The sequence below is a fragment of the Xenopus laevis genome, chromosome 9_10L, assembly GCF_017654675.1.
Source record: "Xenopus laevis strain J_2021 chromosome 9_10L, Xenopus_laevis_v10.1, whole genome shotgun sequence".
Classification (NCBI taxonomy): domain Eukaryota; kingdom Metazoa; phylum Chordata; class Amphibia; order Anura; family Pipidae; genus Xenopus; species Xenopus laevis.
Window position 1 is genome coordinate 35,887,259 of NC_054387.1, and position 27,978 is coordinate 35,915,236.

At 40.9% G+C, this 27,978-nt stretch overlaps 1 protein-coding gene across 3 annotated transcripts; it reads left to right on the forward strand.

The window, feature by feature from the left end:
- znf335.L (zinc finger protein 335 L homeolog) lies at window positions 1-27,893 on the forward strand. 3 transcript variants are annotated; one of them, XM_018235172.2, is made up of 28 exons: window positions 1-152; window positions 3,444-4,476; window positions 4,594-4,771; window positions 4,876-4,950; window positions 5,287-5,499; window positions 7,712-7,825; window positions 8,257-8,382; window positions 8,455-8,653; window positions 8,878-9,055; window positions 9,183-9,295; window positions 12,033-12,051; window positions 13,961-14,077; window positions 14,156-14,232; window positions 17,217-17,377; window positions 17,475-17,704; window positions 20,535-20,643; window positions 20,756-20,847; window positions 23,134-23,393; window positions 23,723-23,804; window positions 23,973-24,149; window positions 24,928-25,070; window positions 25,241-25,320; window positions 25,410-25,480; window positions 25,910-25,987; window positions 26,106-26,189; window positions 26,674-26,739; window positions 27,311-27,392; window positions 27,475-27,893. In XM_018235172.2, exons 2-28 carry the CDS (start codon window positions 3,454-3,456, stop codon window positions 27,573-27,575), a joined length of 4,248 nt encoding a protein of 1,415 aa, XP_018090661.1. In that variant the 5' UTR covers window positions 1-152; window positions 3,444-3,453; the 3' UTR covers window positions 27,576-27,893. The 3 variants fall into 3 exon arrangements, 2 of the variants coding, with proteins under 2 accessions (XP_018090661.1, XP_018090662.1); XM_018235173.2 differs by lacking the exon at window positions 1-152 and adding an exon at window positions 161-343; XR_005964002.1 differs by lacking the exons at window positions 25,410-25,480; window positions 25,910-25,987; window positions 26,106-26,189; ... (1 more) ...; window positions 27,311-27,392; window positions 27,475-27,893 and having other exon boundaries at window positions 24,900-25,070.
- The last annotated feature ends 85 nt before the right edge of the window (window positions 27,894-27,978 follow it).

A 27,978-nucleotide genomic window follows, 5' to 3' on the forward strand; every position in this document is an offset into this window, starting at 1 on the left:
ACCGCGCTTATATACTGATGGGTGTGACATCATCCTCTCGCGAGATGAGAGCTGTGACGTTTGGGTTTAGCTGGCCGGCAGGAGCCGAAGATCTGGACATTTAAACGGCGATCCGGGAGTGCGGGGTTGTAGTACGAAAGTCGGAGTGGGCGGTATGATTCATAGAAGGCCCCATTCTCATTTCACTCTCTCCACTCACCGTGGAGCCGCATTGTAATGATTTTTGTGACCAGCAAAGCTTTCTGGGAAGCCTCCTTGCTTTCTTACAGTGTCGTGCAACTAGAAGCCCCATGAGATTCTGAATCCATTTGTGAATCAGCCTAGGACACATCTGTATCTGCATGTAAATAATCGCTGCCATACGGCTTGCCTCTGCTCTTACAGATCTGAGTGTATGGACAATGCCTGAACACTATAGCAGCTCCCACAATTCTCTTGTGTAGTACTGAATAATAAAATGACATGGAGTTCCCTATTAAATCTAAGGCTGCATCTGAGAATATCAACACAGGAGTCATTGTGGATATACTGTTGGTGTACAATTTACATGTCACCCTTTTATGTTGGGGTATTTCAAGCAGCGGCTTTCCCTAAGCCATCATACAGTGGATTTTAATTTGATTCTTAGGGAAGCGCCATGATGACAGTCAGGGACATGACAGTTAGGGACAGGCTGGCAATCTGTAGACTCGGTCAAATGCCATAGGAGCTGCTGTAAAGTAGCGTTGCCACCTGGCCAGTGTTTTATCGGCCTGGTCTGTAAAAATGTTGCTTGATGCCAATGTTATTTATAGGAAAAAAGCACATAAAAACATAGGCCGGTATTTTTTTCTGGAAAAGGTGGCAACCATAGCTGTAAGATGCCATAGACCTTCATTATTTATTGGGGCTGTTCGGTGCATCAGATGTCAGGTCAGAAAAGATGTTGGAGACAGTCTAATGCAATGTGAGTTCTTAACATAGTCATCCTTTACCACTTCAACTTTCTGTGCAGTCTCCAGGTCTGAACTGAAATTCAAAATTGGCCTTGGTGTTCCAAGTACCCAGAGGCCCTAACAGCCCCCACCAACAGGCCCAATAAATAGTGACTGTCTATGGGATCTTACAGCAGCCCCGCTTGCATTTGCCAGAATCCGATTGTGAGTCCAGGCCTGGTGGTCTCCATTTATCATAAACCTTAGACAAGAAACCTGGTTTACTAATCTAATGCTTTTTGCCTATCTGGCAGCAATGACGTTTGATTAGGAATACTTGTGTTTCCATTCTTAGTGCTGTTTTTCTGAATAGGGGTGAGTGCCCTGGGCTGTGCACATGGCAGAGTGTTGCAGAACAACGATTTAAAGGGATTCTGTCATGATTTTTATGATGTCCTTTTTATTTCTAAATTACACAGTTTACACTGCAAATAATTCACTCTACAATATAAAATTTCATTGCTGAACCAGCAAGTGTATTTTTTTTAGTTGTAATATTGGTGTGTAGGCAGCCATCTTAGGCCATTTTGCCTGGTCATGTGCTTTCAGGAAGAGCCAGCACTTTAGGATCGAACTGCTTTCTGGCAGGCTGTTGTTTCTCCTACTCAATGTAACTGAATGTGTCGCAGTGGGACCTGGATTTTACTATTGAGTGCTGTTCTGGTTACCTTCCCATTGTTCTGTTGTTTGGCTGCTGGTTGGGAAAGGGAGGGGGTTGATATCACCCCAACTTGCAGTAAAGAGTGACTGAAGTTTATCAGAGCACAAGTCACATGAATGGGGGCAGCTGGGAAACTTGCAATATGTCTAGCCCCATGTCAGATTTCAAAATTAAATATAAAAAAAATCTGTTTGCTCTTTTGAGAAGTGGATTTCAGTGCAGAATTCTGCTGGAGCAACACTATTAACTGACATGTTTAAAAAAAAAATGAAAAATTCCCATTACAGTGTCCCTTTAAATAGAAACACTGAGGGGCTACCACTATAGCAGGGCATGATGGAGATGGTCTGCTTTATAGCAATAATGGTGATCTTGACTGTAAAGTCTGTTTTGCCTTTGGCCGTGCCACAACTAAAGATCTAGCTGCTCTCCTACTTTAGAAGGGTTTAATTAGGTGATTGGGGTGCTATCCACTCCTTATTTTTCTATGGTTCCAATGTAATGCATCAGCACTCACTAAGTTGCTACGTATAGGTACAATGTGTGTGCGTATATGAGTACAGATTCTACCAGTGATGTTTCTTCGTGGATGCAACCCAAGAGAACATTTACACTTGGCATAGCATCAACAAGCCAGGCTCTTGAGTCAAGGTTCTTACAGTCTAGTAGACTAATAGACATTAGGGGACATTTATATTGATTAATCGGGCACGGAGCAGGGCCTTTTCAACAGCAGACCAGTAAATACTGCACACTGCTTGGTGGTTATGAAATACAGCGATTGGAGAAAAGTTAGTATTTATGGGGTTTTTTTTGCCCCATGGTCCGTAAACACACATACAGTAAATTCCAAGTGAACATTAAGTTGGAATTGGATGTAAGGCTTTGAGTTTCATAATTGGGTTAGGTGGTGCTTCGTTTTTATAATAAGGTTGCAGATATTATTAAAGGGGTGGTTCACCTTTCAGTTAACTTTTAGTATGTTGTAGAATGGCCAGTTCTAAGAAACTTTACAATTGGCCATCGCCGTTTTTTAAATTATTTGCCTCCTTCTTCTGACTCGTTCCACCTTTCAAATGGGGGTCACTGACCCCCCATCTGAAAACAAATTCTCTGCAAGGCTACACATTTGCGATTGCTACTCTCGTCTTTCTATTCATGCCCTCTGCTATTTATGTTCCAGTCTCTTATTCAAATCAATGCATGATTGCTAGGGTCATTTGCTGAAATTGCTAACTAGAGAACTGCTCTAGTTTGCAAGACAGTTCTTTCTTAATATGAAAAAGTCTGCAATCTTTGTATATTTTCATTTTATTGTGCGTGTGCTTATTAACCCCCCCACCCCAAAAAAACCTATATCTATTTTTGTAACAGCTGAGACATCTGTATATCTTTAGGGCCTGGTCTCTGCTGTTTTGCAACTGGCCAGAGCCTGCTATATAATTGCTAATTATCAGAGAGAGGGCTAGGCATGTATTTACTTGTGATTATTTGATGTGGAAGTAGACACTGGGTCTGAGTCACACCTGGAACCTGCTCACTTCCTCAGTAGTGATTCATGCACATACTGTTACAGAGACCAGACTAATGACATCTCCTCATGTCTTGGGCTTCTTTCTAGGGAATTTCCACTGTTTTTTGTAGTACTTCCTCTTTGTATAGTCTAGGTCATATATAAAGAGTATTTTTAAAGCCTTAAGGCATTACAGAAACCATTATTTCAAAGCATGTACCCACCTTTATGTTTACGTAATGCACATACTCATCCCCTCTCTTAATTATAACCCTAATATTTTATTTCTATTTAGAGATGTTAATATGAAATCAGATGGCGACGGTCTAATCATGGAAGAGTCATCTGTTCAGGAGGAAACCACCAAACCCTTGTGCATCAATGTCACTAATGCTGAGACTTTGCACGTTCTGCTTGAACCACTAAATGCCACCAAACAAATGGCTGGTTTGGTACAGGGTATAGGCAGCACAGAAAGCCATAAAATGGACATACCTTTGACGGAGTCGGGCAATATACAGAGCCAAAATAAAACCTGCACTCAGGATCCAGATATAAAACTGGATGTAAGGCCAGATCACAATCAATTAGGTTGGCAAGGGCTGGAAATAAGACATAATTCTGGTAACTTGGACCTACATGAACCTCATATAAATGAAATTAGAGAAAGTAAAACCACACAAGAGGTAATTGAACAAAGCCCAGGTAATACTGGCACCCAGGAGCTGGCTATAAATGAAACACCAAAAGACATTGAAAACCACTTGAGTTCACAAGAAGAACTAAAACAGAACCCAGGCAACATGGGCACCTTGGAACTGGCTATAATACAAACACTTCATAACATGAGTCATGCCATGGGCTCTCCAGAACAAACTGTAAAGCAGAGTTCAGCAAGTATGGAAATAACTGTGAATCTGCCAGATGACACTGATACAAACAAGAAAGCCATGAGCCAATGTCCACTTTACACCCACAACAAAGATGTGACACCAAGCCAAGATAAGTGCTCCAAAACAATCAGCCAAAATGCAAATAAAATGGACTCTCAAGAGCAGAGTATAAGAGTAGATAATATGGCCTCACAAGTGCTGAGCACGGAACCTGCACATGAAACGGACTCCAAGAGTGGCAACCACAACAATGTTGATGTTCAGGATCCAAACAAAAGACAGACTTTTTCAGCTCAGAGCTCCGATAACATGGATGTCCAGGAACCTGGCACAATTCAGAGTTCAGATCACGTCTATATCCAAGATTTGACTTCAAGACACAGCTCAAATACCACCCGGGAAATGCACAGAGACATCGTATACCATAGTTATCCAGTAAATGCCGCCTTTCTTCTTTTCTTTGTTTGTTTTATTTTTCTATAAACTGCTTGTCTTTTATGAATTCTCATATTTGTTGTCTACTTTGAGGATCTTTTTTTTTTTATTTTCTAGGAGAAGATCTCAAGTGCACCGATACCATCCATCCAATGTTCTGTGTCTGAATCAAGTAGTGTTTATCAGTCCCTTCTCTCGGAGGGCTCAAGCTCTATTCTGGTTCAGTCGGACACACCAGCAACAGCCTTTTCTGGTTCTGTAGATGGGATAATTAATGCTCCCCAGATAATTCAGGGTAAGATAAGCTCTTTTAATCTTTCTTCATCAACTATGATGTGTTTTATGCATGTGCACCAATATCTTTTCTCACTCGCTTTAAAAAAAGTTCTTCGATTCCAGGCTGTATTGTGACAAATCCCGAAGGCAGCAACTCTGAGATCACCCAATACCTGATCCTTCAGGAGCAAGATAATAGTGAGTATAGCAGCAGATTGGGTGCATGTGTGATGTAATCGTGATGTGTTGTTGATCACAATCTTTAGCCAAATGCATAGGCACAGCTCAAAATGTACAGATGGCCTCTATTATTAAATGTAAATGTTAATTGGAATTCCTTACATTGTGCTCCATCTTTTGTGGGAGTTCAGCAAAATCTGCTTTTGCTTGCCATTTTTATGCCATAGGTAGTAGGATGTGGTGGTGTCTGGTGCCAATTTTTGAAGTCTTGAGCCTGGAGATAAATAACATGTGTTAAATGTTTCATACAAGGTATGTGAGAGAATGTTTTATGGGTTCTTGAATGTGTTGCAGCCTCCTCCGTAACGGTGACTTCTGTGCCTGTTGGTGAACACTACCAAGCCCATGGCTCTTCCTGTGCTACTGAAAGTATGGCTGATGCGGAAAGTTTAGAGGAAATGGTGGAAGTGGTCTTTGTGCAGCAATACAAGTGCAAGATGTGCAAATACAAGAGCACATCCAAAGCCACCTTGCTTCGTCATGTGAAAGAGCGCCATGTTCAAGCAGGTAAGTGAGTTCTGCGCAGCAACAAATTCAGATGAGTGTCCTGATTTGCATGGGGCTGTTTTTCTGGCACACATATATATTGGCAATGTTATGATTTGGGTTATACAGGGCTTGTGAACAAGTAAAGCTGAAATATGTTTGTTTTCTCAATAAAGCTGTATTTGTTGAGATTTATATCCAAACGTATTTACAACGGTAAATTATTTTTAAATTCATAGTAACAGTAAGTTAGGTTGAAAAAAGACACCCGACCATCAAGTTCAAACTTTTAAGTCTGTATATAACCTGCCTAACTGCTATTTGATCCAGAGGAAGGCAAAAAAAACAATTTGAAGCCTCTCCAATTTGCCTCAGAGGGGGAAAAATTCCTTCCTGACTCTAGATGTCAATTGGACTTATCCCTGGATCAACTTGGACTATCTTCCATAATCCTGTATTTGCTAAAAAGCCATCCAACCCCTTCTTAAAGCTATCTAATGTATCAGCCTGTACCACTGATTCAGGGAGAGAATTCCATAGCTTCACAGCTCTTACAGTAAAAAACCTCCTTCCGAATATTTAAACGGATCCTCCTTTCTTCTAATCGGAATGGATGAGCTACTGTGAGCTGGAAGGACTTACTGGTAACTACATAGCTATCCTATACCCCCTCAAGTGCCTCTTCTGAGAGTGAACAACCCCAACTTCGCCAGTCTTTCCCCATAGCTAAGATTTTCCATACCTTTTACCAGATTAGTTGCCCTTCTCTGTACCCTCTCTAATTCAATAATGTCCTGTTTGAGCTCTGGAGACCAAAACTGTACGGCATATTCTACATGGGGCCTTACAGTCGAAGAATAACCCCCTCCTGTGAATCAATGCTCCTTTTAATACAGCTCAAGACCTTATTTGCCCTTGATGCTGCTGACTGGCATTGCTTGCTACAGCCAAGTTTATTATCTACAAGGACTCCAAGGTCCTTTTCCATTATGGATTTGCCTAGTGCAGTCCCATTAAAGGGGAACTGTCGTGAAAATTTAAATTTTATATAAGTGTCAGTGTACTGAAATAAGAAGTTTTCTAAATATAATCAATTATAAATTCTGTACCGTTTCTGAAATAATCAAGTTTATCCTCATTATCCCTCTCTCAGCATCTGTTTCTCTTCATTCTCTCTTCTTGCAGTAGTTGGGTGTCAGTCATTGACAGTTAGATCCAATATATCTTATGGAGCTCCTTTTGCCTGCAAGATGTATTAGAGCTCACTCTATTAAAATAACCAGACATCATGTCTCTCTACATGCAGGATTTGTGCAAAAGGCAAATATTTTGTTAGATTTAGTTTGTATCACTTATCTGAGTGAGCTCTAATACATCTGCTAAGAAAGAAAGCCCCCTATTAGATATATTGGATCTAACTGTCGGTGAATATCTGACACCCAACTGCTGAATGAAGAGAAACAGATGCTGAGAGAGGGATAGTGAAGATAAACTTGATTATTTCAGAAACAATTCAGAATATTTAATTTGTACTAGTTAGAAAGTTTCTTATTTCAGTATGATAAAGCTTATATAAAACTTTCATTTTCACGATAGTTCCCCTTTAAGAGTATAAGTGGCTTGGATATTTTTACATCCCAGGTGCATGACTTTACATTTATCAACATTGAATCTCATTTGCCACTTAGCTGCCCAGATTGCCAGTTTGCCACATGCTGGATGGAATTAATTGGGCTGGATAGTTTTGTGTCATCTGCAAACACTGATACATTACTTACAACACCCTCCCCTAAGTCATTAATGAACAAGTTAAATAAAAGTGGACCCAATACCGAGCCCTGAGGGACCCCACTAAGAACCTTACTCCAAGTAGAGAATGTACAATTAACAGCCTTCCCTCTATACCCGATCCAGTAGCCAGTTTCCTATCCATGTGCATACGACTTCATTAAGCCCAACAGACATTAGTTTAGAAAACAGTCGTTTGTGGGGCACGGTATCCAAATAGATCACATCTACTGCCCCCCCACCACTGTTCAGCATCTTACTTATCTCATCATAAAAAGCCATCCGATTTGTCTGACATGACCTATCCTTCATGAAGCCATGCTGATTGCTGCTCATAATGCCAGTCACTAGGACAAAATTTTGAATTCAGTCAAGGCACCTCACTTAGTACGAGGTTTATAGATGATACTGGCATTCTATAGAATACTTGACATTATTTTTTCAGCTTCCAGAGAAGAAAATAGAAGCCATGAAGGGAAAGTCGTGAGGCCAAGAGAGGAGGAAGAGGAGGAAGAAGATGATGATATTGTGGATGCTGGTGCAATTGATGACCCAAATGGTAATGGGCAGTACAGTCCAAGATTTTTTGTGTTTTTGAACTATTTTTGCTGTTTGGATGCTGGATTATGAAAGGGTAATGCAATACAAAGAAGTTTATGGAGACCTTGGACATGCTTGGGGCCTTATTTGGCCTACGTTAATGTATATACACAGATAAATGGCATAAACATATGTACTTTTCAGCAGCTCCAGCTCACTGTCCAGTGTCCATTAGAGGAGAGGCTGCATGATCTTTAAGCATTCCTCTAGTTCTTGTATCTTAGAAAATTGGGCAGCAGCACAATCTACAAATAAAGATCAGCTAAAATAAACAAGGCCAAAGCCATAAGAAGTTACGTTGCCTATATAAACTCTTACACATTTTTGTCCACTGCCATTTCCTCTCGACTGATCACTTATTGTTGATACCTATACATTGTTTTATTTCAGATGACAGTGATTATAGCCCAGGAGAAGATACACCAAACCATAATGTAGAATCAGCTCATGGGATACTCATTAAAGAAAGACCACGTAGGAAGCCAGGTCGCCCACGCAAGATTCCTCGCATTGATGGTGAGAAACACCCCCTTACCCACACACTTCCCATTTGCTATGTTGTTGATAGTAATCATGTTGTACCTGCAGGTCCTAAACTAGACAGTGCTCCCATCCCACTGTCCAGCAATGAAAGCCAGATAGATCAGGGTGTTACAAACTCTGACCTTGAGAACAAGGACCCCGCTTCCTTGCCAATGCCCGAGGAGCAGAGTCCACCCAAAAGAATGCGAGGCCGCCCTCCTAAACATCTTCGTGGGAAAAAGTATCGTAGATTCAGAGGTAGTCGGTGAGTTATAAGGAAAAAGTGCAGTAAAGTGTAGATTTGTCTAGTATAACGGAAGATCGTTTCAGTGTAGGATTTGTTACAGGAGATGTGGTTTTTATCTAGTAGCTATCGTAGATTTTAATGACAAAGGTTTAGCAAATGGTATTTGGTGCTCAGCACAGAATAGAATAAAATGAAGGCATTTGGACACTGGCATTCCTCAGCTGCCATCTCTGGTCCCACAGGTTTTACAGGCCTCCTAGTAAACGTCTTCTAAGGCCCTTCATCTGCAGAATCTGCGGTTCCAGCTTCCTCACACATGATGATTTTACTTTTCACGTGATGTCACATGTTGGTAACGATCCACAAGCATTCCGGTGTCAGCAGTGCAATTATCAGTGCCGGCGCTGGTCCTCACTTAAGGTGAGTGGGTTGGTTGGTAAAAGGGTATCTAACCCGGGGTTGGCGCATGGGATCAGACTTAACATAGGGCCAGTCTGACAATAATTATTTTATAAGGCTGTCGGTAATAATATCTGTTTTATACTAGGAGCACATGTATAATCACAAGGGAAGCAAACCATTCAAATGTGAAGAGTGTGAGTACACAAGTGTTTACAAAAAGGATGTGGTCAGACACTCAGCTGTGCATAGAGATGACCGGTAAGTCGGCCAGTCTTCCTGATATCCTCCTTTTGTGCAGGAAGTTTAAATGAGAATTCAACCCTAATATTAAAAACTCCTACCCTACATAGACCCCTCTTCCTTCCCCAGCCTTACCCCAGGCAAATGCCCCTAATGTTTTACTTAACCCTCGGTGCAGATTCAGGCATCGGAGTTCATGGGCAAAATTTTCTTCTCTTCGGAAATGAGACCAGCATGCCAGCGAATGCGCAGTTGGAGCAATTTTCAACTGCGCATGCGCCGTAACTCACGAAAATTGCAGAAGATCCGGTCTCATTATGAAGAATACCGAAGCGACTAAAGATGTCGCCCGTCAACTCCGATGCCTTAACCTGCACCGAGGAGTAAGTAAAACATTGGGGAATTTGCCCAGGGTAACACTTAGGTTGAGTGGAGGTGGGAGGGGGGGTCAATGTAGGGTAGGGTTTTTTTAAGTTTAGGGTTTAATTTTCTAAAGTCAAAAAATGAAATTCCTTTAGCGGGTCCACTGTCTAAAAATAAACCTATTGTCAATATACTTCCATTAAAAATTCATACATTTCTGCGCTCCAGCTCCCCCTTCTCTCTATGTGCATGGACTTCAGCCTGTATGAATTCCTCAACACGGCAGGCCAGCCCGCGGCTGCTTTACTTCAAAACAATCTCCCCTCCTCCGCGTTCTGTAGTGTCCGGGGAAAGCATGTGGAGTTGTCATGGAGGTCAGCTTTAGGAACGAAAAGACCTAAAGTATCTCTTATCTTGAAGTAAAGCAGCCACAGGCCGGCCTGCCGTGTTGAGGAATTCATGCAAGTCCATGCGCATAGAGAGAAGGGGGAGCTGGTGCGCAGATAATCATGATTTTTATGAAAAAGGTACAGAATTTTTAATGGAAGTATATTGACAATAGGTTTATTTTTAGACAGTGGACCAGTTAAAGGAATTTCATTTTTTGACTTTACATCCCCTTGCAGCATTTGTTTTCTGTTACCAAAAACCTTTTCTGTCTGCTTGATTTGCATTGATTAACTTTTTTTTAGGGAGAAATAGATGAACATAATACTGTACTGCCTGCAGCAAGATTAGTACACGGCTCAGTGGTTACTTGACTTTGGCTCGAAAAGGCCTATTTTTATTTGAAGTCTTTGACCTTGGAGATGTCCCTGTGCCTCAGGCACAAAGCTGTATGGGCATGGATTTATTCTACTTGAGCATTGCATACAGCACTCATCACAATTAGTAGTGTTATATGAGTTAAAATAATGTAATTAAGGTAGCCATTTGTCATCTGATACTATGGATTGTTAATTTTGGGTCACAGTCGGTTTTTTTTTTTTTTAGTTCAGTACTTTCTTAAAATGTTAGACAGCCCCGGCACTTGGCGTAATTGCAGATGTTTTGCTAGACTTTAAGTTATAAATGAAAAGGTAAATTAGGTTTTTGCTAATGTGCAATAAAATAAATATTCTATCTCCAGTTAGTGAAGTAAAGGTGGTTCACCTTTAAATTAAGTTTTAATATGATATAGACATTTATATTCTAAGACTATATGCAATTGGTTTTCATTTTTTTAATTATTTAGCTTTCTGTTCAGCAGCTCTCCAGTTTGGGGCTTCAGCAGCTATCTGGTTGCTAGGGTCAAGTTTTCCTTAGCATCCAGGCAGTGGTTTGTATAAAGGCCTGGAAGATGATTATATAGGAGAGAGCCTGAATAGAAAGATACGTAATAAAAAACAACAGTGACCAAAACATTGTACCTTCACAAAACGATCGTTTTTTGGCTGCAGGGGTCTCTCGGCATGTAACAGCGGCAAAGAAGCAGAAGAAAAGAAAATGTAAAAACATTAGAAACATTTTCTATTAGAAAAAAAAAATGAAAACCATTTGAAAGGTTGCAATGGAAAAGACATTTTATAACACTGAAAGTTGATATAAATGTGATCAACCCCTTTAAAGGGATACTGTCATGGGAAAATATGTTTTTTTCAAAACGCATCAGTTAATAGTGCTGCTCCAGCAGACTTCTGCACTGAAATCCATTTCTCAAAAGAGAAAACAGATTTTTTTTTATATTCAATTTTAAAATCTGACATGGGGCTAGACATATTGTCAGTTTCCCAGCTGCCCCCAGTCATGTGGCTTGTGCCTGCACTTTAGGATGGAACTACTTTCTGGCAGGCTGTTATTTCTCCTACTTAATGTAACTGAATCAGGACCTGGATTTTACTATTGAGTGCTGTTCTTAGACCTTAAAGGGAGTTGTTATCTTGTGTTAGGGAGCGTCTATCTCGTTACCTTCCCATTGTTCTGTTGTTAGTCTGCTGGGGGGAGGGGGGTGATATCACTCCAACTTGCAGTACAGCAGTAAAGAGTGACTTAAGTTTATCAGAGCACAAGTCACATGACTGGGTCAGCTGGGAAACTGACAATATGGCTAGCCCCATGTCAGATTTCAAAATTGAATATAAAAAAAATTTCTTTGCTCTTTTGAAAAATTGAAGAATTCTGCTGGAACAGCACTATTAACTGATGCATTTTGAAAAAAAACATGTTTTCCCATGACAGTATCCCTTTAAGCTGTAAATAAGGTATAAGTCTTTCATACTGATGTCTACAAAAAATAAATAACACATGCCATTGCTATGTGGTAAGCATCTTATTCCCTTAAAAAACTGTGTACAATAATGGAATTTCCTTCTTTCTCCCCCCCCCCATTTTGTTTTTTGTTTTTTTCTTTTAGAAAGAAGAAATCTGAGAAGGTAAATACATCAAACCCAATATTTAAGCTTGGCCTCTGAAAACACTAACCTCATTTTTACTGACTGCCAGTAAATGTACTGATGATTAGCAACACTGCTTATACCTCAGCTGCATGGTATTGCCTCCTCCATCCCTGTCTGCTCTTATGTTTCCCTGTGTCCTCAAGAGTCCTTATCCTCAAGTTACATCGTCTGCTACCACACCCTGAAACTGATTTCAACAGGGATATGTACCACTCCAGTCCCTTTTGTTTTCTCTGCTGTTTAGTAAGGCAAAGGTAGCAGACTAAGTCGAGGCAACAGACAAGCCCAAGACTTTTCATTGGTGATTTTCCTACAATAGACAGTATGATGCTTAGATCCTCTGGCATTATTTATCTGCCGCTAATCGGTTTGTCCTTGCCCAATGATTTCACATTCTGTTCATAGTTTTAGGGGGATGGTCCTGAGGGAAAGCTCTTGCGATATTTAAAGAAGAATGAAAACCTAATAATAAATACGGCTAAAAATGCCATATTTTATATACTGAACTTATTGCACCAGCCTAAAGTTTCAGCTTGTCAATAGCAGCAATGATCCAGGACTTCAAACTTGTCACAGGGGGTCACCATCTTGGAAAGTGTCTGTGACACTCACATGCTCAGTAGGCTCTGAGTAGCTGTTGAGAAGCTAAGCTTAGGGGTCATCACTAATTATCCAGCAGAAAATGAGGTTGGTCTGTAATATAAGCTGATGCTACAGGGCTGATCATTAAATTTCCGATGCTAGTTGCACTGGTTTCTGTGCTGACATTTATTAATTATCTGTATTAATTACTAATCAGCCTTATATTGTGACTTTTCTATTCTATCGATCGATCCCTAAGCTCAGAAAGTGACAGCAACACAGAGCATGCGCAGTGAATCAGTAGAAAAGAAGATGGGGAGCTACTGGGGCATCTTTGGAGACACAGATCTTTACTGCTAAAGGGCTGTGGTTGCATCGGGCTGATACAAAAGCCCAAAACACAATGTACAACATTTCTAAGGAGAAGCAAACCCTAAAGTTAAAAAACCCCCTACCCTACATAGACCCCCCCTCCCTAATCCCCCGCCAGCCAAAGTGCTACCCCGGGCAAATGCCCTTAAGTCTTTAATTACCCTTCAGTGCTGATTCTGTCCAGCGGAGTACACGGGCTCCATCTTCTTCTCTTCGGTAATCTTCGGGAAATACGTACCATATCGGCGCATGCGCAGTTGGAGCAATTTTCTGCATCGCAACAACTGCGCATGTGCCGAAAACGCACAGAAATTGCGGAAGCTTGGGGAGAAGACCCAAGGATTACCAAAGGGGCTGATATTGGCGCCCGTGAACTCCGCTGGACAGAATCTGCACCGAGGGGTAAGTAAAGACTTCGAGGCATTTGCCCGGGTAGCATCTAGGCTGGGGGGGGGGTCGGGTCTATGTAGGGTAGGGGTTTTTTAACTGTAGGTTTTGCTTCTTCTTTAAGCTTTACTTCTCCTTTAAGAAGTGTATTTGGTGTCTCTTTCTTAGATGGCCCATATAATTCTAGCTTAAAAATGTTGAGATGCTACAAACAATTGTGAATGGGATGTACAGAAGAGACTTCACTCTTGCCTAAACCGAAACCCTTCCAGATCTGTTCTCTGGTCTTCAACTGGCTTCTCGGTTTATTATGAATGTAAGCTTTACAGAACAGAGACCTCCTGCCTGCTTTGTATGTGAACACTTCGCTCTTAATCTTATAGATTTACTTTCACAGCTATGCTAAACCCATGCCATACTATCATTTATGTTTTTTTTAGAGTACTAAGGGCTAGGCAAAGCCAGATATGCAAAGTACTTTTCTTTATAGCCTTTGAGTGCCCTCTTCCTTACTGAGCCGCAACACCTCTGTTTTTCTATGCAGACTTCAATACCAGCTTCCTACCCATGCCCCGTGTGTGGCCGTATATACACCATGCAAAAGAGGTTAACGCAACACATGAAGATACACAGTGCTGAGAAACCTCACATGTGTGATAAGGTAACTGGCTAGCATGCATTCTATCCGTGTAGTTACTTGCTGATAATGTGTTCTCAATAGCTTCTGTTTTAACTGCAGTGTGGCAAAGCCTTCAAAAAGCGATATACCTTTAAGATGCACCTTTTGACTCACCTGCAGTGTGTGGGGAAGAGCAGGTAAGTGTCTCGCATACACAAACATTTAGATTGTAAAACAACATCTAACCTTACAAGTCTGACTTTTACTTGTCCCTGGACAGACTATGTTACTGCTGATCAGTTTTGGATAACCCCTTACCCCCTCCCGTAAGATCAAACCATCTGGCTTCTTGTAAGTTGATTACTATGGAAAGTTATGAATACGTTTATGGCCGAGCCAGTCTGAGAGAATAGCAACATAGGCGAGAGAAAAATGGCAAGGTGCGCCAGTTACACCTTTGTAGATTGTCATTTTAAATATGCCTCTTAAAGGAAAACTATACCCCCCAAACAATGTAGGTCTCTATTAAAAGATACTGAGTAAAACAGCTCATGTGTAAAACCCTGCTTCATGTAAATGAACCATTATCATAATAATATACTTATTTAGTAGTATGTGCCATTGGGTAATCATAAATAGAAAATTGCCATTTTAAAAAATAAGGGCCGCCCCCTGAGATCGTACGATTCACTGTGCACACATACAAACCACATGTAAGGTCACATGAGCCAAATAACAGACAGAGTTCTGCCTTTTGCTTCCTCACTTCTTCCTGTTACAGTTAGTGTTGTAGTATTTCTGGTCAGGTGATCTCTGAGGCAGCACAGATAGAGTCACAAAATGGTGGTTCAAGGCAAGAGATGTAAAAGGGCAATATTTATGTAAATATATATTCCAGTTTGGTAAGATTCTTTAATATGTCATTCAATTTGATATAAACTATCTGTTGCTTAAGTATTCATTTTGGGGGTATAGTTTTCCTTTAATATTTCATTCAGAGAAAAACAAATGGATGAACGATTGAACGGTGGAGTGTTACTGGGCGAAAGCAAAATATGCTCTGTGCATATACCACAATATTAAAAGAGCTGTATTGCAATTTTTCCTAAGTGTTTTCTCTGGGTTATAATCATTTTATAAATAACGTGGTATTGTTGGCTCTCATATTATAAACATTATAATATATTATAAACAGAGCCATTAGCAACAGCATACTCACAGATACCACCAACTTCTTAACCCCTTCCCACTAATCCCGGACCATGTGATATTACAACCCCATAAAGCCGTATCAGCTATTTACTGCATCAACCAAGATTTCCAGGACATTTATTAGGCGTGCCTTTTAGTTAAGGGAAATAACCCTGACAAGTGATGACAGCGGCAGGAATGCGTTGTAGTGAGTTGGTTGCAGTTCGGGGCTTGCGTAACTCTGTGTTGTTATTTCAGCTGTCCCCAGGTGGTGGGTTTCAGCTAAGTGCTGGTTTTTCCCAATCTATTACATGCTTTTTTTTTATGCCAATTCAGGCCTTTATTGTTTTAAAATAAGATTTTTTTTTTTTCTTCTTCTCGGTAATAAAACGGCTCTTTGTTATGTTTAATGTATAAACCAAACTATAAGCATCTTCTGCCTTAGCGATTTAGAGACAAGACTTTAAAGGGGCAGTACACCTTGAAATTAAAGGATGTGTTCAGTATAAAAATAAAAACTGGGTAAATAGAAAGGCTGTGCAAAATAAAATATGTTTTCAATAATGCTGGAATGACTGAATGTCTAACATAATAGCCAGAACACTACTTTCTGCTTTGCAGCTCTCTTGGCTTCCACCGATTGGTTACAAAACCAGATTTTATTTTGCACATCCTATCAATTTTAGCCAGTTTTTATTTTTACACTGAACTGTTCCTTTAACCCTTACTATTATAGAGGCAGGCATATCCTTACAACATTTGAAAATGGAAACTTTTTCTATTCTTTATATTTTTGCATTGCATGTCTCTGGTTTAAAATTTAAACCTTCAGTTTAACTTGTACCCCCATATGTAATAAAACGTTTTCCCAGTAGCAGTAACCCATAGCAACCAATAAGGTGTGTGCTTTTGAAGGAGAAACAAACCCCTTATTAAAAAAAAAACCCTACCACACATAGACCCCCTTTCCCCCCCCCCCCAGCCTAGTTGCTACCCCAGGCAAATGCCCCTAACTTTTTACTTACCCCTTGGTGCAGATTCAGGGATCTGAGTTCACAGCAGCCATCTTGGTGGTCTTCGTGTCTTCTTCCGGCGATTCGGCAACTTCCCTCAATTTCGGCTGATGCGCAGTTGTCGCGATCCGGGAAATTGCTCCAACTGCATATGTTCTGCCACGCCGATCTCGTTCTCAAATTACCGAAGAACCGGAAGATGGCTGCCGTGAACTCCGATCCCTGAATTTGCACTGAGGGGTAAGTAAAACGTTGGTAGAGGCATTTGCCTGGGGTAGCAGCTTAGCTGGGGGGGGGGGGAGGGGGGTCTATGTGGGGTAGGAGGGTAGGGTTTCTTTTTAAGGGGTTTGTTTCTCCTTTAAACACGTGACCAGTAAATCAAGTTACCTATTGATTGGTTGCTACGGGATACTGCTCCTGGGCAAACGTAGTGCCATTTATCACATAACCCCTTTAGTATGTTATAGAATGGCCTAGTCTTAGCAACATTTCAAATGGTCTTTATTTTCTTATCACTAATAGTTTTTTAATGATTTGCCTTCCTCTTCTGACTCTTTCCAGCTTTCAAATTGGGGGGGGGGGTCACTGACATCAAACCACGGTTTAGTTGCTGGATTAAATTAGACCCTAGCAACTGCAGAGCTGCTGAACAAAGCTGAATAATTTGCCAACCACAGACTATTTCAGAATATCACTCTCTACATCATGCTAGAAGTTAATTTAAAAGTGAACAACCCCTTTACCCCTTTAAGCTAGGATCTTGGCTTAGTAAGCAGGACAGACTGGAATAAAAATAGGAAATGGTCTGAATAGAATTATATAATAAAAATCCGATGTTGCCAGACATGGGCAGAATAGAAAGGCAAATAGCTTTAATGTAAAAAACCCATTGACAGGTTGCCATGTGCATTGGAACACGTAGGCCTTTGTGAGGGTAAGTGACACACTTTGACTTAAACATCCATTTTCTCCTGCAGGTACAAGTGTGAGTTCTGTGAATATATTTGTGGGGATCGTAAGCAACTCCTAAATCACCAGCTAACACACATGAACGACAAGCCTTTCAAGTGTAGTCAGTGTAAATACCACACCTACCGGCAGGACTTTCTGCTGTCCCACATGGCCACCAAACATGCAGGTTGGTAGATTACCAGATCCATATCTTATCTTTGTGCCCAAATATATGCTTACAGGGAGGTCTAACAAAGTCATTGGTCTCTGTTTGTTACTCTTAGGTGGGAAGCCCTTTGCATGTGACCATTGCCACTTTACTACCAAACACAAGAAGAATCTTCGGCTCCATGTGCAAAGCCGACATCCACTCCTGTATAGTGAGTGGACTCAGCGGCACCCTGAGGAAATTCCCAGTCGTCGGAGACCTTTTTTTTCTATGCAGGAAATTGAGGAGCTCAAGCAGCAACATGAACAGTCAGGGAACCAAGCCTCCTCGCCACAGGAAATAGTGGTAAGCAGAGAGGAGCTGGGTAGCGGAGCCTTGGGGTGGGTGACGTTGAGAAATGCTAGCTGTACAATTACATGGGGTTAGCAGGGAAAGATTACAGTGGAAAATTAATGATTTCCTCTGGTATTAAGTCATACCAACATAGAGAAGGTTTAAAGTGAAGTAAAAGTGAAACACAGTGGCTGAGGTAAGGAAATATGCTAAGGAACTGGTACCAAAACCCTAAGCACTATATTTAAAGAAGAAGGAAAGCTACAGAGGCCGTTTATTTCCAATAGATCCGCATAATAGTGCAAGCTATAACACTATATTTATTCTGCAGAATGCTTTACCATACCTGAGTAAACAGCTCTAGAAGCTCTCTCTGTTTGTTTAGGATAGGAGCTGCCATATTAGCTTGGTATGACATCACTTCCTGCCCGAGTCTCTCCCTGCTCACTCATAGCTCTGGGCTCAGATTACATCAGGGAAGGGAGGAGGGAGGGGGACAGAGGTCAAACTGAGCATGCTCATGCCTGGGGCAAGGAGGTTTAAGATAAAAACAGGAAGTCTGATACAGAAGCCCGTGTGTACACAATAGAAGGAAAGAAATACTGTGTTTCTTTTGACAGAGGACTCAGAACAGCATTACTTTGAGGGTTTACTGGTGTATTTATATAGACCTTTCTGATAAAGCTTACTTAATTTTAACCTTTACTTCTCCTTTAAGGGGAGTTTACCTTTAACGAATTGCTAATTCTAAGCAACTTTTCAACTGGCCTTCACTTTTGTGTTCATAGTTTTTTTTTTTTTAATTAATCATTTGCCTTCTTCTTCTGAATCTTTCTAACTTTCAAATGGGGGTCACTGACATCATCTAAAAACCAAATGCTCTGCAAGGCTACACATTTTATTGGTTTTGCTACTTCTTATTAGTCATCTTTCTATTATGCCCCTCTCCTATTCATATTCCAGTCTGTCATTTAAATCAGTGCATTGTTGCTAGGGTAATATAGGCCCTTGCAACCAGATTGCTTAGATCGAAAGCTGAATAAAAAGCAAAATAACTCAAAAACAATAAATGAAAATAAATTGCAAATTGTCTCAGAACACCACTCTCTCCCTTTAAATTCAGTACATTTCCTTACTGTAACAATGTATGTAATGCATGATACAAAGAATTCAGTCTGAATGTTAGGTTATGATGCTGAAGCTTGAAAGGTGAGGGTGGGAGGACACAAAGGAGAAATACAAGTTAAAGGGGAACTAAATCCTTTAAAAAGCATATGGCTAGAAATTTTGTGGGTGGGCCATGATGTAAATAAGGGTGTGGCAAAGGAGAGTGGATCAAGGGGAGATTGGGAAGGGAAAAAGGAAAATTTGGGGAGGGTTAAGGGCTTAGGTGGCCAGGAGCTCAATTTTAAAGGGGTTGTTTACCTCCCAAACACGTTTTCCATTTCAGTTGTTTTCAGATTGTTCACCAGAAATAGACTTTTTTTCAATTGCTTTCCATTTTTTATTTTTTAATGTTTTGCCAAAATCTAAGTTTAAATTTTAATGTCCCTGTCTCAGGCGTTTCAGTTGGACAGCTCAGTAATTCCGGTGCAGATTCAGAACTGTTACAATTGGCTCCATTAGTTGATACATTTCTCAGCAGCAACTCTTGAGTATTAGCAACTATTGTATCAATTCTAACAGCTGCCTGTAATGAAACTTAGTGATTCTGCTCAGCAGGGACAAACACAAGAAATATATCAACTCAATGTATCAATTTAGAACAGTTTGCAGAGCTGATGACCCCCCTGCAACAACCAAGTTGCTTCAGGAAGACATAAGAAGTAGTGATGTGTGGGTCAGGGTTTTCCTGATCCTAACCCGCCCTGCTCCAGCCCGCGCCTGCCCGCACCCTCGCTTCCGGGGGATTTTTATAGAGCCGCCCCGCCGATGACGTCACAATGACTTCACAAAAGGGGTGGGGCAAGCAGACGCGTGACTATAAAACCGGAAGTCAGAAGCCAGCATTATGAAGGTGGCGGGCGGGGAGAGCAGGAGAAGAGTTCAACCCGCACCTGCCAGCCACCCGCGAGGAGCAGTGCGAGGTCGACCCGAACCTGCCCGACCCGCGGGTATTGGGTTGGCCCTCACATCACTAATGAGAAGGTTTAAAATGAAACTTTCCACTTGAATATTAGAAATAGAAAAAGTCTTTATTTCTGGTGAACTATCTGAAACCAACTGAAGTGTTTGTAATGTCATTAAAGGACCAGTAACTTTGTTTGTAAATTTGTTTGTACTTAACGAAAAAAAAAACACCAAGACACGTTTAACTTTAAATTCGCAAAGTCTTTTTTACGGAATAACTTACAGATTCTCCGCTTGCGCTCCTCTTCAGAAATGATGACAGGGCGACGATCCATCGTGCCGCGCTCCATTTCTCCTGGAGAAATTGAGCGCCGCACGATGGCCGTTGCCGTTTATGAAGAGGAGCACAAGCGGATAGTCGGTAAGTTATTTCTTAACAAAATCTTTGCGAATTTAAAGTTAAATGTGTCTTGGTGGGTTTTTTTTCATTAAGTACAAACGAATTGTTTTAAAAAAAAAAAATGAATGTTACTGGTCCTTTAAAGGGGTTGTTTGCCTTCAATTTACCAGCAACGACATTGCCGGTAAATTTGTAATACCAGCCTTGGCAACTTTATTAAGTTTTTTTAGACAATTGCTTAAGATGATGACAGACTAGGATAATGGTAAAAATCTAGACAAGCAGATGGAGAGAAAGTCTATGCTAATGGGACATATGGTGGAACTGTTGACCAGAAATGGCTGTGACATATTATATCTTGTTCCTCAATAGATGGATGCAGCGGGGCTCAGTTATCAAATACTTCAGCCTACAACACAGCCGCCAGCGGAGGAGCAATCACAGAGCGGGCTTGGAGCTGCTACCATCATATATGAGCAAGGTGAGACCTTTGGGCCTGTTGCAGGTTGTCAGATGATGTAAAATGTAGTTAATATCTTGCAGTCAATGTATGCAGGAGCACAGGAGTCTAATCCCCAACTTCTGTTTTGCAGGAGAGGAAGGGGAAGAATATGCAACTCGGGCTGCCCTTGATCTCCTCTTGAATATGAGCACTCGAAGGGAAGGCACAGGAGGCCCTCTGCAAGTATGTTTGGATAGTTTTGGACTGGTCTTGTCAGCATTGTTAAGTTTTTTTCTTATACTCCCATATACAGAAGAGAGAGGCTGATATGTGCCAGGATAATAGATTTGCCAACTGCAAGTTTATTTGTGACAGAGACAATTAACGATTGAGGCCCAGTGAAATGACGGCTGTCACTTTAAGATCCTACTATGCCTGGATTATGACTAGTAGTGTGACAGGCTGATTGTGACGCTTCTTGTCATTCTGATTGTTCTATAAATATTTTGTGACAGTTATGCCCTAAACCTCTCTCTCTGTTTTGTTCCATTGGTGCCTTCATTCCTTCAGAGGCTGACTATACTATAAAAGACATTCAGTGACTTAGTACTAGTGATGCACCGAATCCACTATTTGTGATTCGGCCGAATCCTTGGTCAAAGGTTCGGCCCGAATACTGAACCGAATCCTAATTTGCATATGCAAATTAGGGGCAGGAAAGGAAAAATTTCAAAAAAATCTTCTTTTGTGATGAAAAGTCATGTGATTTTCCTACCCACCCCTAATTTACATATGCAAATTAGGATTCTGCGAATTCTGTATTCAGTGCATCCCTACTTAGTACTATGGTATCTCTCTGTATAGGATATGAGCTTACTTAGGAGGATGTTTCTCTTGCTGGTGTGTAAATAGCTAAAGGCATAGCTGCATATCATTCAGGTACATTATATTACACCTGCATCTTGTATAAGGGGATTATGAATCTATCGGTGGACTATGGGGGTTGATAGGTAAACTTATGGCAACTAGCACAAGAAAGAGACATCTTATAGGGGAACTAAAGTTTAAAATAGTATAATGCCAGAAATGCTGTATTTTGTATACTAAACATAAACATGAACTTTCTCCACCAGAAGCCTAATGAAACAAATCATTTATGTTTTCAAAGTTGGCTGCAGGGGTCATCATCTTGTAACTTTGTTAAACATCTTTGCAAGACTAAGACCATGCACATGCTCAGTGTGGTCTGCACTTCTGTTGGGAGGCTAAGCTTAGGGATCGTCATCAATTATCAAATTTAAATATCTGTACTGTTTTTATCGAAAAACCTGATTGTATGCAGTGAAATTCCACCTTCATTTACTTGCTTTGACTGCTGCGGATAAGAATCTCTTCACGGTTGACAGCTGCTCTACAGAAACAAACAAAGCTGCTTCCCTGCCGTTTGAAAGTATGAACGTTTCCCTGCAGAGCAGTTAGGGACCGTCTATCCGTTTCCTATCCGCAGCAGTCAGAGCAAGTAAAACGAAGGGGGAATTTCACTGCATACAGTCATGTTTCTTTTAAAAACGGTACACATTTTTTTAAAAATTAAAGTATAATATAGAGAGATATTCTTTTTTTATTAAAATAAAAGTTAAAAAAATATAAAAAAATAGTAAAAATGGGATTTTATTTTTTTGCTTTTACATGCCCTTTAAAGGGGCATTTCCTCACATGTTCAATGTTAATGAATAGGGTTGGCCTGGCTGATGTGCTGTGTGGGCATGTGTGCAGTGTATTGATTGTATTTTGTATTGCATTTTTAATATTGGTTATTAAAGGTGAAGTTTTAGAAGTAATTTTTGAAGTCTAGCAGTACTGGACCTTGTTGGTCTGCCTGAACTGGTTTTCAAGAGGGTGGGGGGGGGGGGGGGAAGTGGTGACAAAATGTGAGATCTCTTCATCTCCACACCTCATTGGTTTTTCTTTGTTTATTTAATTAATAAAAGTCTACTTTTTTTTCATTTCTTGAGCTAAACCGAGAAATTGAAAACTACTCCATGATTTAACCTGATTCTTGCAAGGTAGTTAATCAGATTACCAGTGCACATATACAGTAAGTGCCCTGCGAAAAACTTCTTATCTGTAAGCCATACCAATCAGAACAAAGGGGTGCATGGAAGTTGTTGTTTATACAAAACCCATTCTCTCTAGTTCAACGAATTCCGTTAATTGCAGGGGTGATGGCAAGTGTGAAAGCAAAACAATTCTCCATTGCCACTTAAATAAAAAAAAAAATACATTGCCCTGTTTAGCTCAAGGAATAATAAAAACCCTAGTTTTTTTCTGTGATTAAAACAATATGCAAAAAGTGTGTTCAGAGCCACTTCAGTTTATTGCACTTATTAAAAACTTGGTTTACTGCCCCTTTAATAGACACATTATATGGATAAAAGGAAGCAAACGGTATGTTGTTCCTGTGTATCCCCATCAGTTATGTGTATGCACAGAATATTGTATCAATGCAGGTACCACTGTTTTTCCCAGGTGGCAGTAGTAAAATCCGGATCCAGTGGGGAGGTTCCGAACTCGCAGAGCATTGCTCATGAACCCCACATGGCTCAGGTCCTAACTCTACGTGTGGAAGGAAATGAAGTAACGAGTGTGCAAGAGGCCGACTATGAGGATGCAGACGTTCAAGAGGTTGGATATGAAGGGCCTGTACAGCAGATCACTATCGACAATGCCTTCACGACTGCCGAATACAGCTTAATAAACTCAGAAAATATTCAGACTTCACTGTGCAGGTTTGAACCACATGGGAGAGAAGGGTTGAACTGGGCCTGAAGATAGGACAGTGGAAAGGGGAAGAAATATAGAAACAGAAAAGGTTTATATGGGTGGGAGGATGCAGATAAAGTTATGCAAATCAAGACAAGACAGGGATTTGCTAACTGCTGAGAACATTATATTTGAAGGACCTTAAAGCTACTCACATTCAGGCATGCACAGACTTACTGAGCAATAGCTAAATGGGACAGAAAGCAATCATGTCAGAATAAAGAAGAGGGTGGTGGATCGGGGTGTGTGGCACTGAATCTCTGACATTGTTTATATTCTCTGTTTTTGGTTGCAGTGACACAACTGCTTCTCTGGGATCAACACTGTTAGGAGAAAACTTAAAGGGCAAACTCCTGCACAAACCCCAGCAAGCTGAGGTGAGGCCTAATTATGTAACATTGTTTTGTTGTGCGCTTTTTTTTAGCATCCCATGTGATATGGCTCCAACCACCTGACTCCCAAGTGACATGCCTAATTCATTTGAGCACTTCCATTCACCTAACTCTCCCCCTGCATAACCAATATTTGTCTTTTTTTTTCTTCAGCACGCTTCAGATCATTCTCCTGCTGCCCCTGCAGCCAAGAAGTTTTGCTGTAAGCTTTGTGGTACTACCTTTTTGGGTCGATCTGAGATGGAGATTCACAAGAGAGCACATGTGCCTAGCGGTGGGTTTAAATGCCCGGACTGCATTTTTACTGCTGCAAACTGGCCGGAAGTGAGGGTAAGAATGCATTCTTTTGCAGCCTTCCATCATCATTCACTTCGGCAGTGGTAGAGGCCTTACCAAATCTCTGGCTCCAGTGCACCCACAATCTACTTGCTGAGATTTATAGCCAGAATTAGAAAATATATGGGGGAATTTGAGTTAGAATTTAGCCAGGGGAAACCAGTATTATTTTTTTTCCAAATGCCTGGGATTTGGAGTGTGGATGATGGTCAGGGGTTCTAGCGAGTCTTTAGTCATCAATAAACTTGGTCTAAGGGTTATAATCTGATGAAGGCAATACCTCATGGGGCAAACCATTGCCTAGCAAGGTCCACTTAGCAGGGGCCTAACATAATCCCTTCTGCCTTCAGGCCAATTGCCTTCAGTGCTCAAGGGTTACCTGGACCTACCTCACACAAGTTGAGCGTACAAAAATAGCATGCTTTTGATTTAACCTTTCTAAAGACATTTTTTAGAATTAACTGGTGTAGAGAATGACCAGAACGTCCTCTAAAACGAGAGAAGGGGTGCGGAACAACAGGCAGTTTTAGCAGCCAACTCTTATAAAAACAATATATGAAATAAATCAGCTGATTGAGAAGCCCTACCCCCCCCATGCCAAAAGAATATACATCTGAGAACACATGTAAGACCACAGTACATGAATCCGAATAAACCCTTATGCCATAATTGTCATTTTCCATCCCATTTTCTGCTAATATTTCCTCTTTCTTCCTGCCTACTGTTTCCTGTAATGCTCTGCAGCTATCCCTCAATGTGTGGCCTCTTTCAGAATCACATGTCTGTGCATAGCGATCGACGACCTCACCGCTGTGACCAGTGCAGTTTTGCCTGCAAAAATAAGAGAGATCTGCGTAGGCATTCAATGATCCATACCAACCAAAGGCCACACTCGTGCCACGTATGTGGGCAGAGGTGAGAATGGTTTCACTTTCCTCCTATACATTTCCTTACCAGTTCTCTCCGCTATCATCTGATGCTTGTGCTGTTCTCTCACATCTATTCTCTCCTCAACCCTGCATACTTTGTCACATTTAATATAACCATCTTTGTTATGTCCCCGTCCCTGTTACTGTCCATTTCAGGTTTACTAGGAAAGCTCACTTAAAGTTCCACATCCAGAGGCTGCATCAAGGAAAGAACAATGAGCAGCAAGAGAATGAAGGTCAGGGAGGGATGGGAGAAATGAGTTTTAATGAAGAGGTTGTAGGGTGAGGTGTAGAACCCAATCATTTTTGCATTCGGTCTTTACAGATCTAACACCTGCACCATCATTAGAAGGGGAGCATATATTCCTGACTCAAGAGGAAGCCATGGCCGGACAGGTTTGCAGGACAGATATTGTTTTTGGTGATACTTTGTGACTGAATGCTGATCCTCCCTTTTCACATTTCCTTTATTTGGTTTAGTTCTTTTCTATGAAATCATTCCAAGTCTGTATTCCAGCTGGTTCATTTGGGAAATATTCTAACTATATTATTGTCCAGCTCCTGCTCCAATTTTCGTAGGTCATACCATGTCTCCGTTTCAGATGTTGTAGGCAGGTCTGAACTGAGAATTAAAATAGGCCCTGGCATTTCAGGTACACAGAGGCCCAAACAGCCCCCACCAGCCCACTAAACACTGACTTTCTATGGGACCTTATAGCAGCCCCTCTGGCATTTGCCAGAAACCACAGAGTGCCAGTCCGGGCCTGGTTGTAGGTGATTCCGTTTGTTGGATTCAGCTCTGATTACATTTTTTTCTGATTTTAGGAAGATACAGCTTATATTCAAGAGATCACAACTGCGGATGGACAGACCTTGCAACAACTGGTCACAGCAGATAACCAGGTAACTAGATCATAAACTCTCACCTCTCTCTATACAAATTCAGAGATTTTCAGCCTGCTGCAGCCCTCATAATTACTAAAATAATGTCTTATTTTTCGCTATATCTTCCCCCATCTAGGTACAGTACATCATCTCTCAGGAAGATATCCCTCACCTAATTCCTCAAGAATATGTTGTGCTACCAGATGGACATCATATTCAGGTATGAATTTTTTATAAGTTCAAGAAACCAATGAACTGCATCTTTGCTTTGGAACAAATTTTGGAGCAGATTATTTGCAGGAAGGCTTTTTCTGTTTGGCCTGACCTGCCTTCCAGCCATGAGTTTGCACAGTCTCTACTCAGGTAACAAACCTCAAATTGCAAATTTTCAATGTAATCATTAGGAACAAACGAGAATCTGATCTAATCCACCATCAGTTCATACCTATACAGTAATTCATATAGGCTGGTGTAATGAAGCGTTCTCTAGTATCCAGGTTGGAAGGTTTTTTATTTTAATACCTAGTTTTACTTTGTAACTTTTGTACTTTCTTTACACCAGCAGATGGTTAACTTTATATGAATAAAATCAGTCTATGGTTTCCTTTCAGCATGAAAATATTCAGCTCTGCATTGTGCTTGTATGTGTTTATTTGCCACTGAAAAAGTTTTCATTTTGTTTTTTCCTTATTCATGACGCGCAGGTCCAGGATGGTCAGATAACACACATTCAGTATGAATCAGGCACTCCGTTCCTGCAAGACCCCCAGGTAATTATTTCCAATATCCACAGAGGCAAACAATCCTTCCTCCTAGATCCATCTCCAAAATATCAACTATCTTTGCAGTATTAGTAGAAGGTTCTTACTTCTGTTGTTGGATGATTTTAACGGACCACACCCCCATTGAGAGTTGAATATTCTGTGCTTGCATGTTCTCTCTACTGGATACTTTCTAGAGGTTTATATTACGGAAAAAGGGATACCGGAGGCGATAAAGAACATTCTTGGCCAGCCAGTTAATGAACATTATAATTTTATGCCATACTAAGGGGCAACAGAGTTTTTGGCACCGTTATAATAGCAAGGGAAAACCCAAAGCGATAGGGTAATAACTATACATTCACCTATTAATATTTACATTGGGCAAATATAAAGGAAAAGTAAAAATAAAAATATACTGGCTCTTTTTTTTTTAAAAAAACACTAATGTTCAATCCTTCCTGGTACTGCTAAAGAGGAGCAGTGCTAATGCACCACAACCAAACCTCTTTAGAATTCTACAATATCCAAATGACTTGGCACTTATTCTGCATTCTAACAATGGATTTGGTGTTTGCAGATCCACTTTGTCCCCATGTCCCCTTCTCAGCAGCTCATTACGCAAGAACAGCTCCAAGCTGCAGCGCACTCTGCTGTCACAGGTAAATCTCATCTCGTGTGACTGGTACATGTCAGCTGTTCATGTTGTGGTTGCTGTATTCTTACCCAGTGTCTTTCTCCTAGCCGTGGCAGATGCAGCGATGGCCCAGACGGTGTTTAGCACAGAAACGGAGCAGCCTCTTCCGCATGAGATTGAATATGATATTATCACACTAGGGGAGTGAGTACATCTCAGCTGGAGCTGACCTTCGCCTGTGCTGGGATCGAATCCCTACCAGCGCTGCCTTTCAATGCACTTTGTTTTATTCTGTATAAAATGTACCTAACCTTCTGCCGCCTAATAGCCGCTGGATTATTTAGCTGTTAGGAGGGCAGAAGATAATATATATTTTGCTACTGTTTACCTCATCCATTATGTGACGCATGCGTAAATGTGGTTGTTTTATGAATCGGAGCGGTTCCTGCCAACAGCCACTCTTGGATTTTTTTCAAATGTACAAAAAAAAAATATTTCAGTTATTAAAAAGTGAAAGTGGAGGAAAGCTGACAGCGGTGAGGAGTATTTGTTATAAAATATAGCTGCTGCAGTCTACACCGTCCTTTTACCCACACACTGTGCCGGGGCAG

Coding starts and splice junctions, on each gene's coding strand:
- znf335.L (XM_018235172.2), top strand. CDS start 3,454: ATGAAATCAGATGGCGACGGTCTAATCATGGAAGAGTCATCTGTTCAG. Junction 20,644..20,755: donor TACCATCATATATGAGCAAG/GTGAGACCTTTG, acceptor TCTGTTTTGCAG/GAGAGGAAGGGGAAGAATAT. Junction 20,848..23,133: donor GCACAGGAGGCCCTCTGCAA/GTATGTTTGGAT, acceptor TGTTTTTCCCAG/GTGGCAGTAGTAAAATCCGG.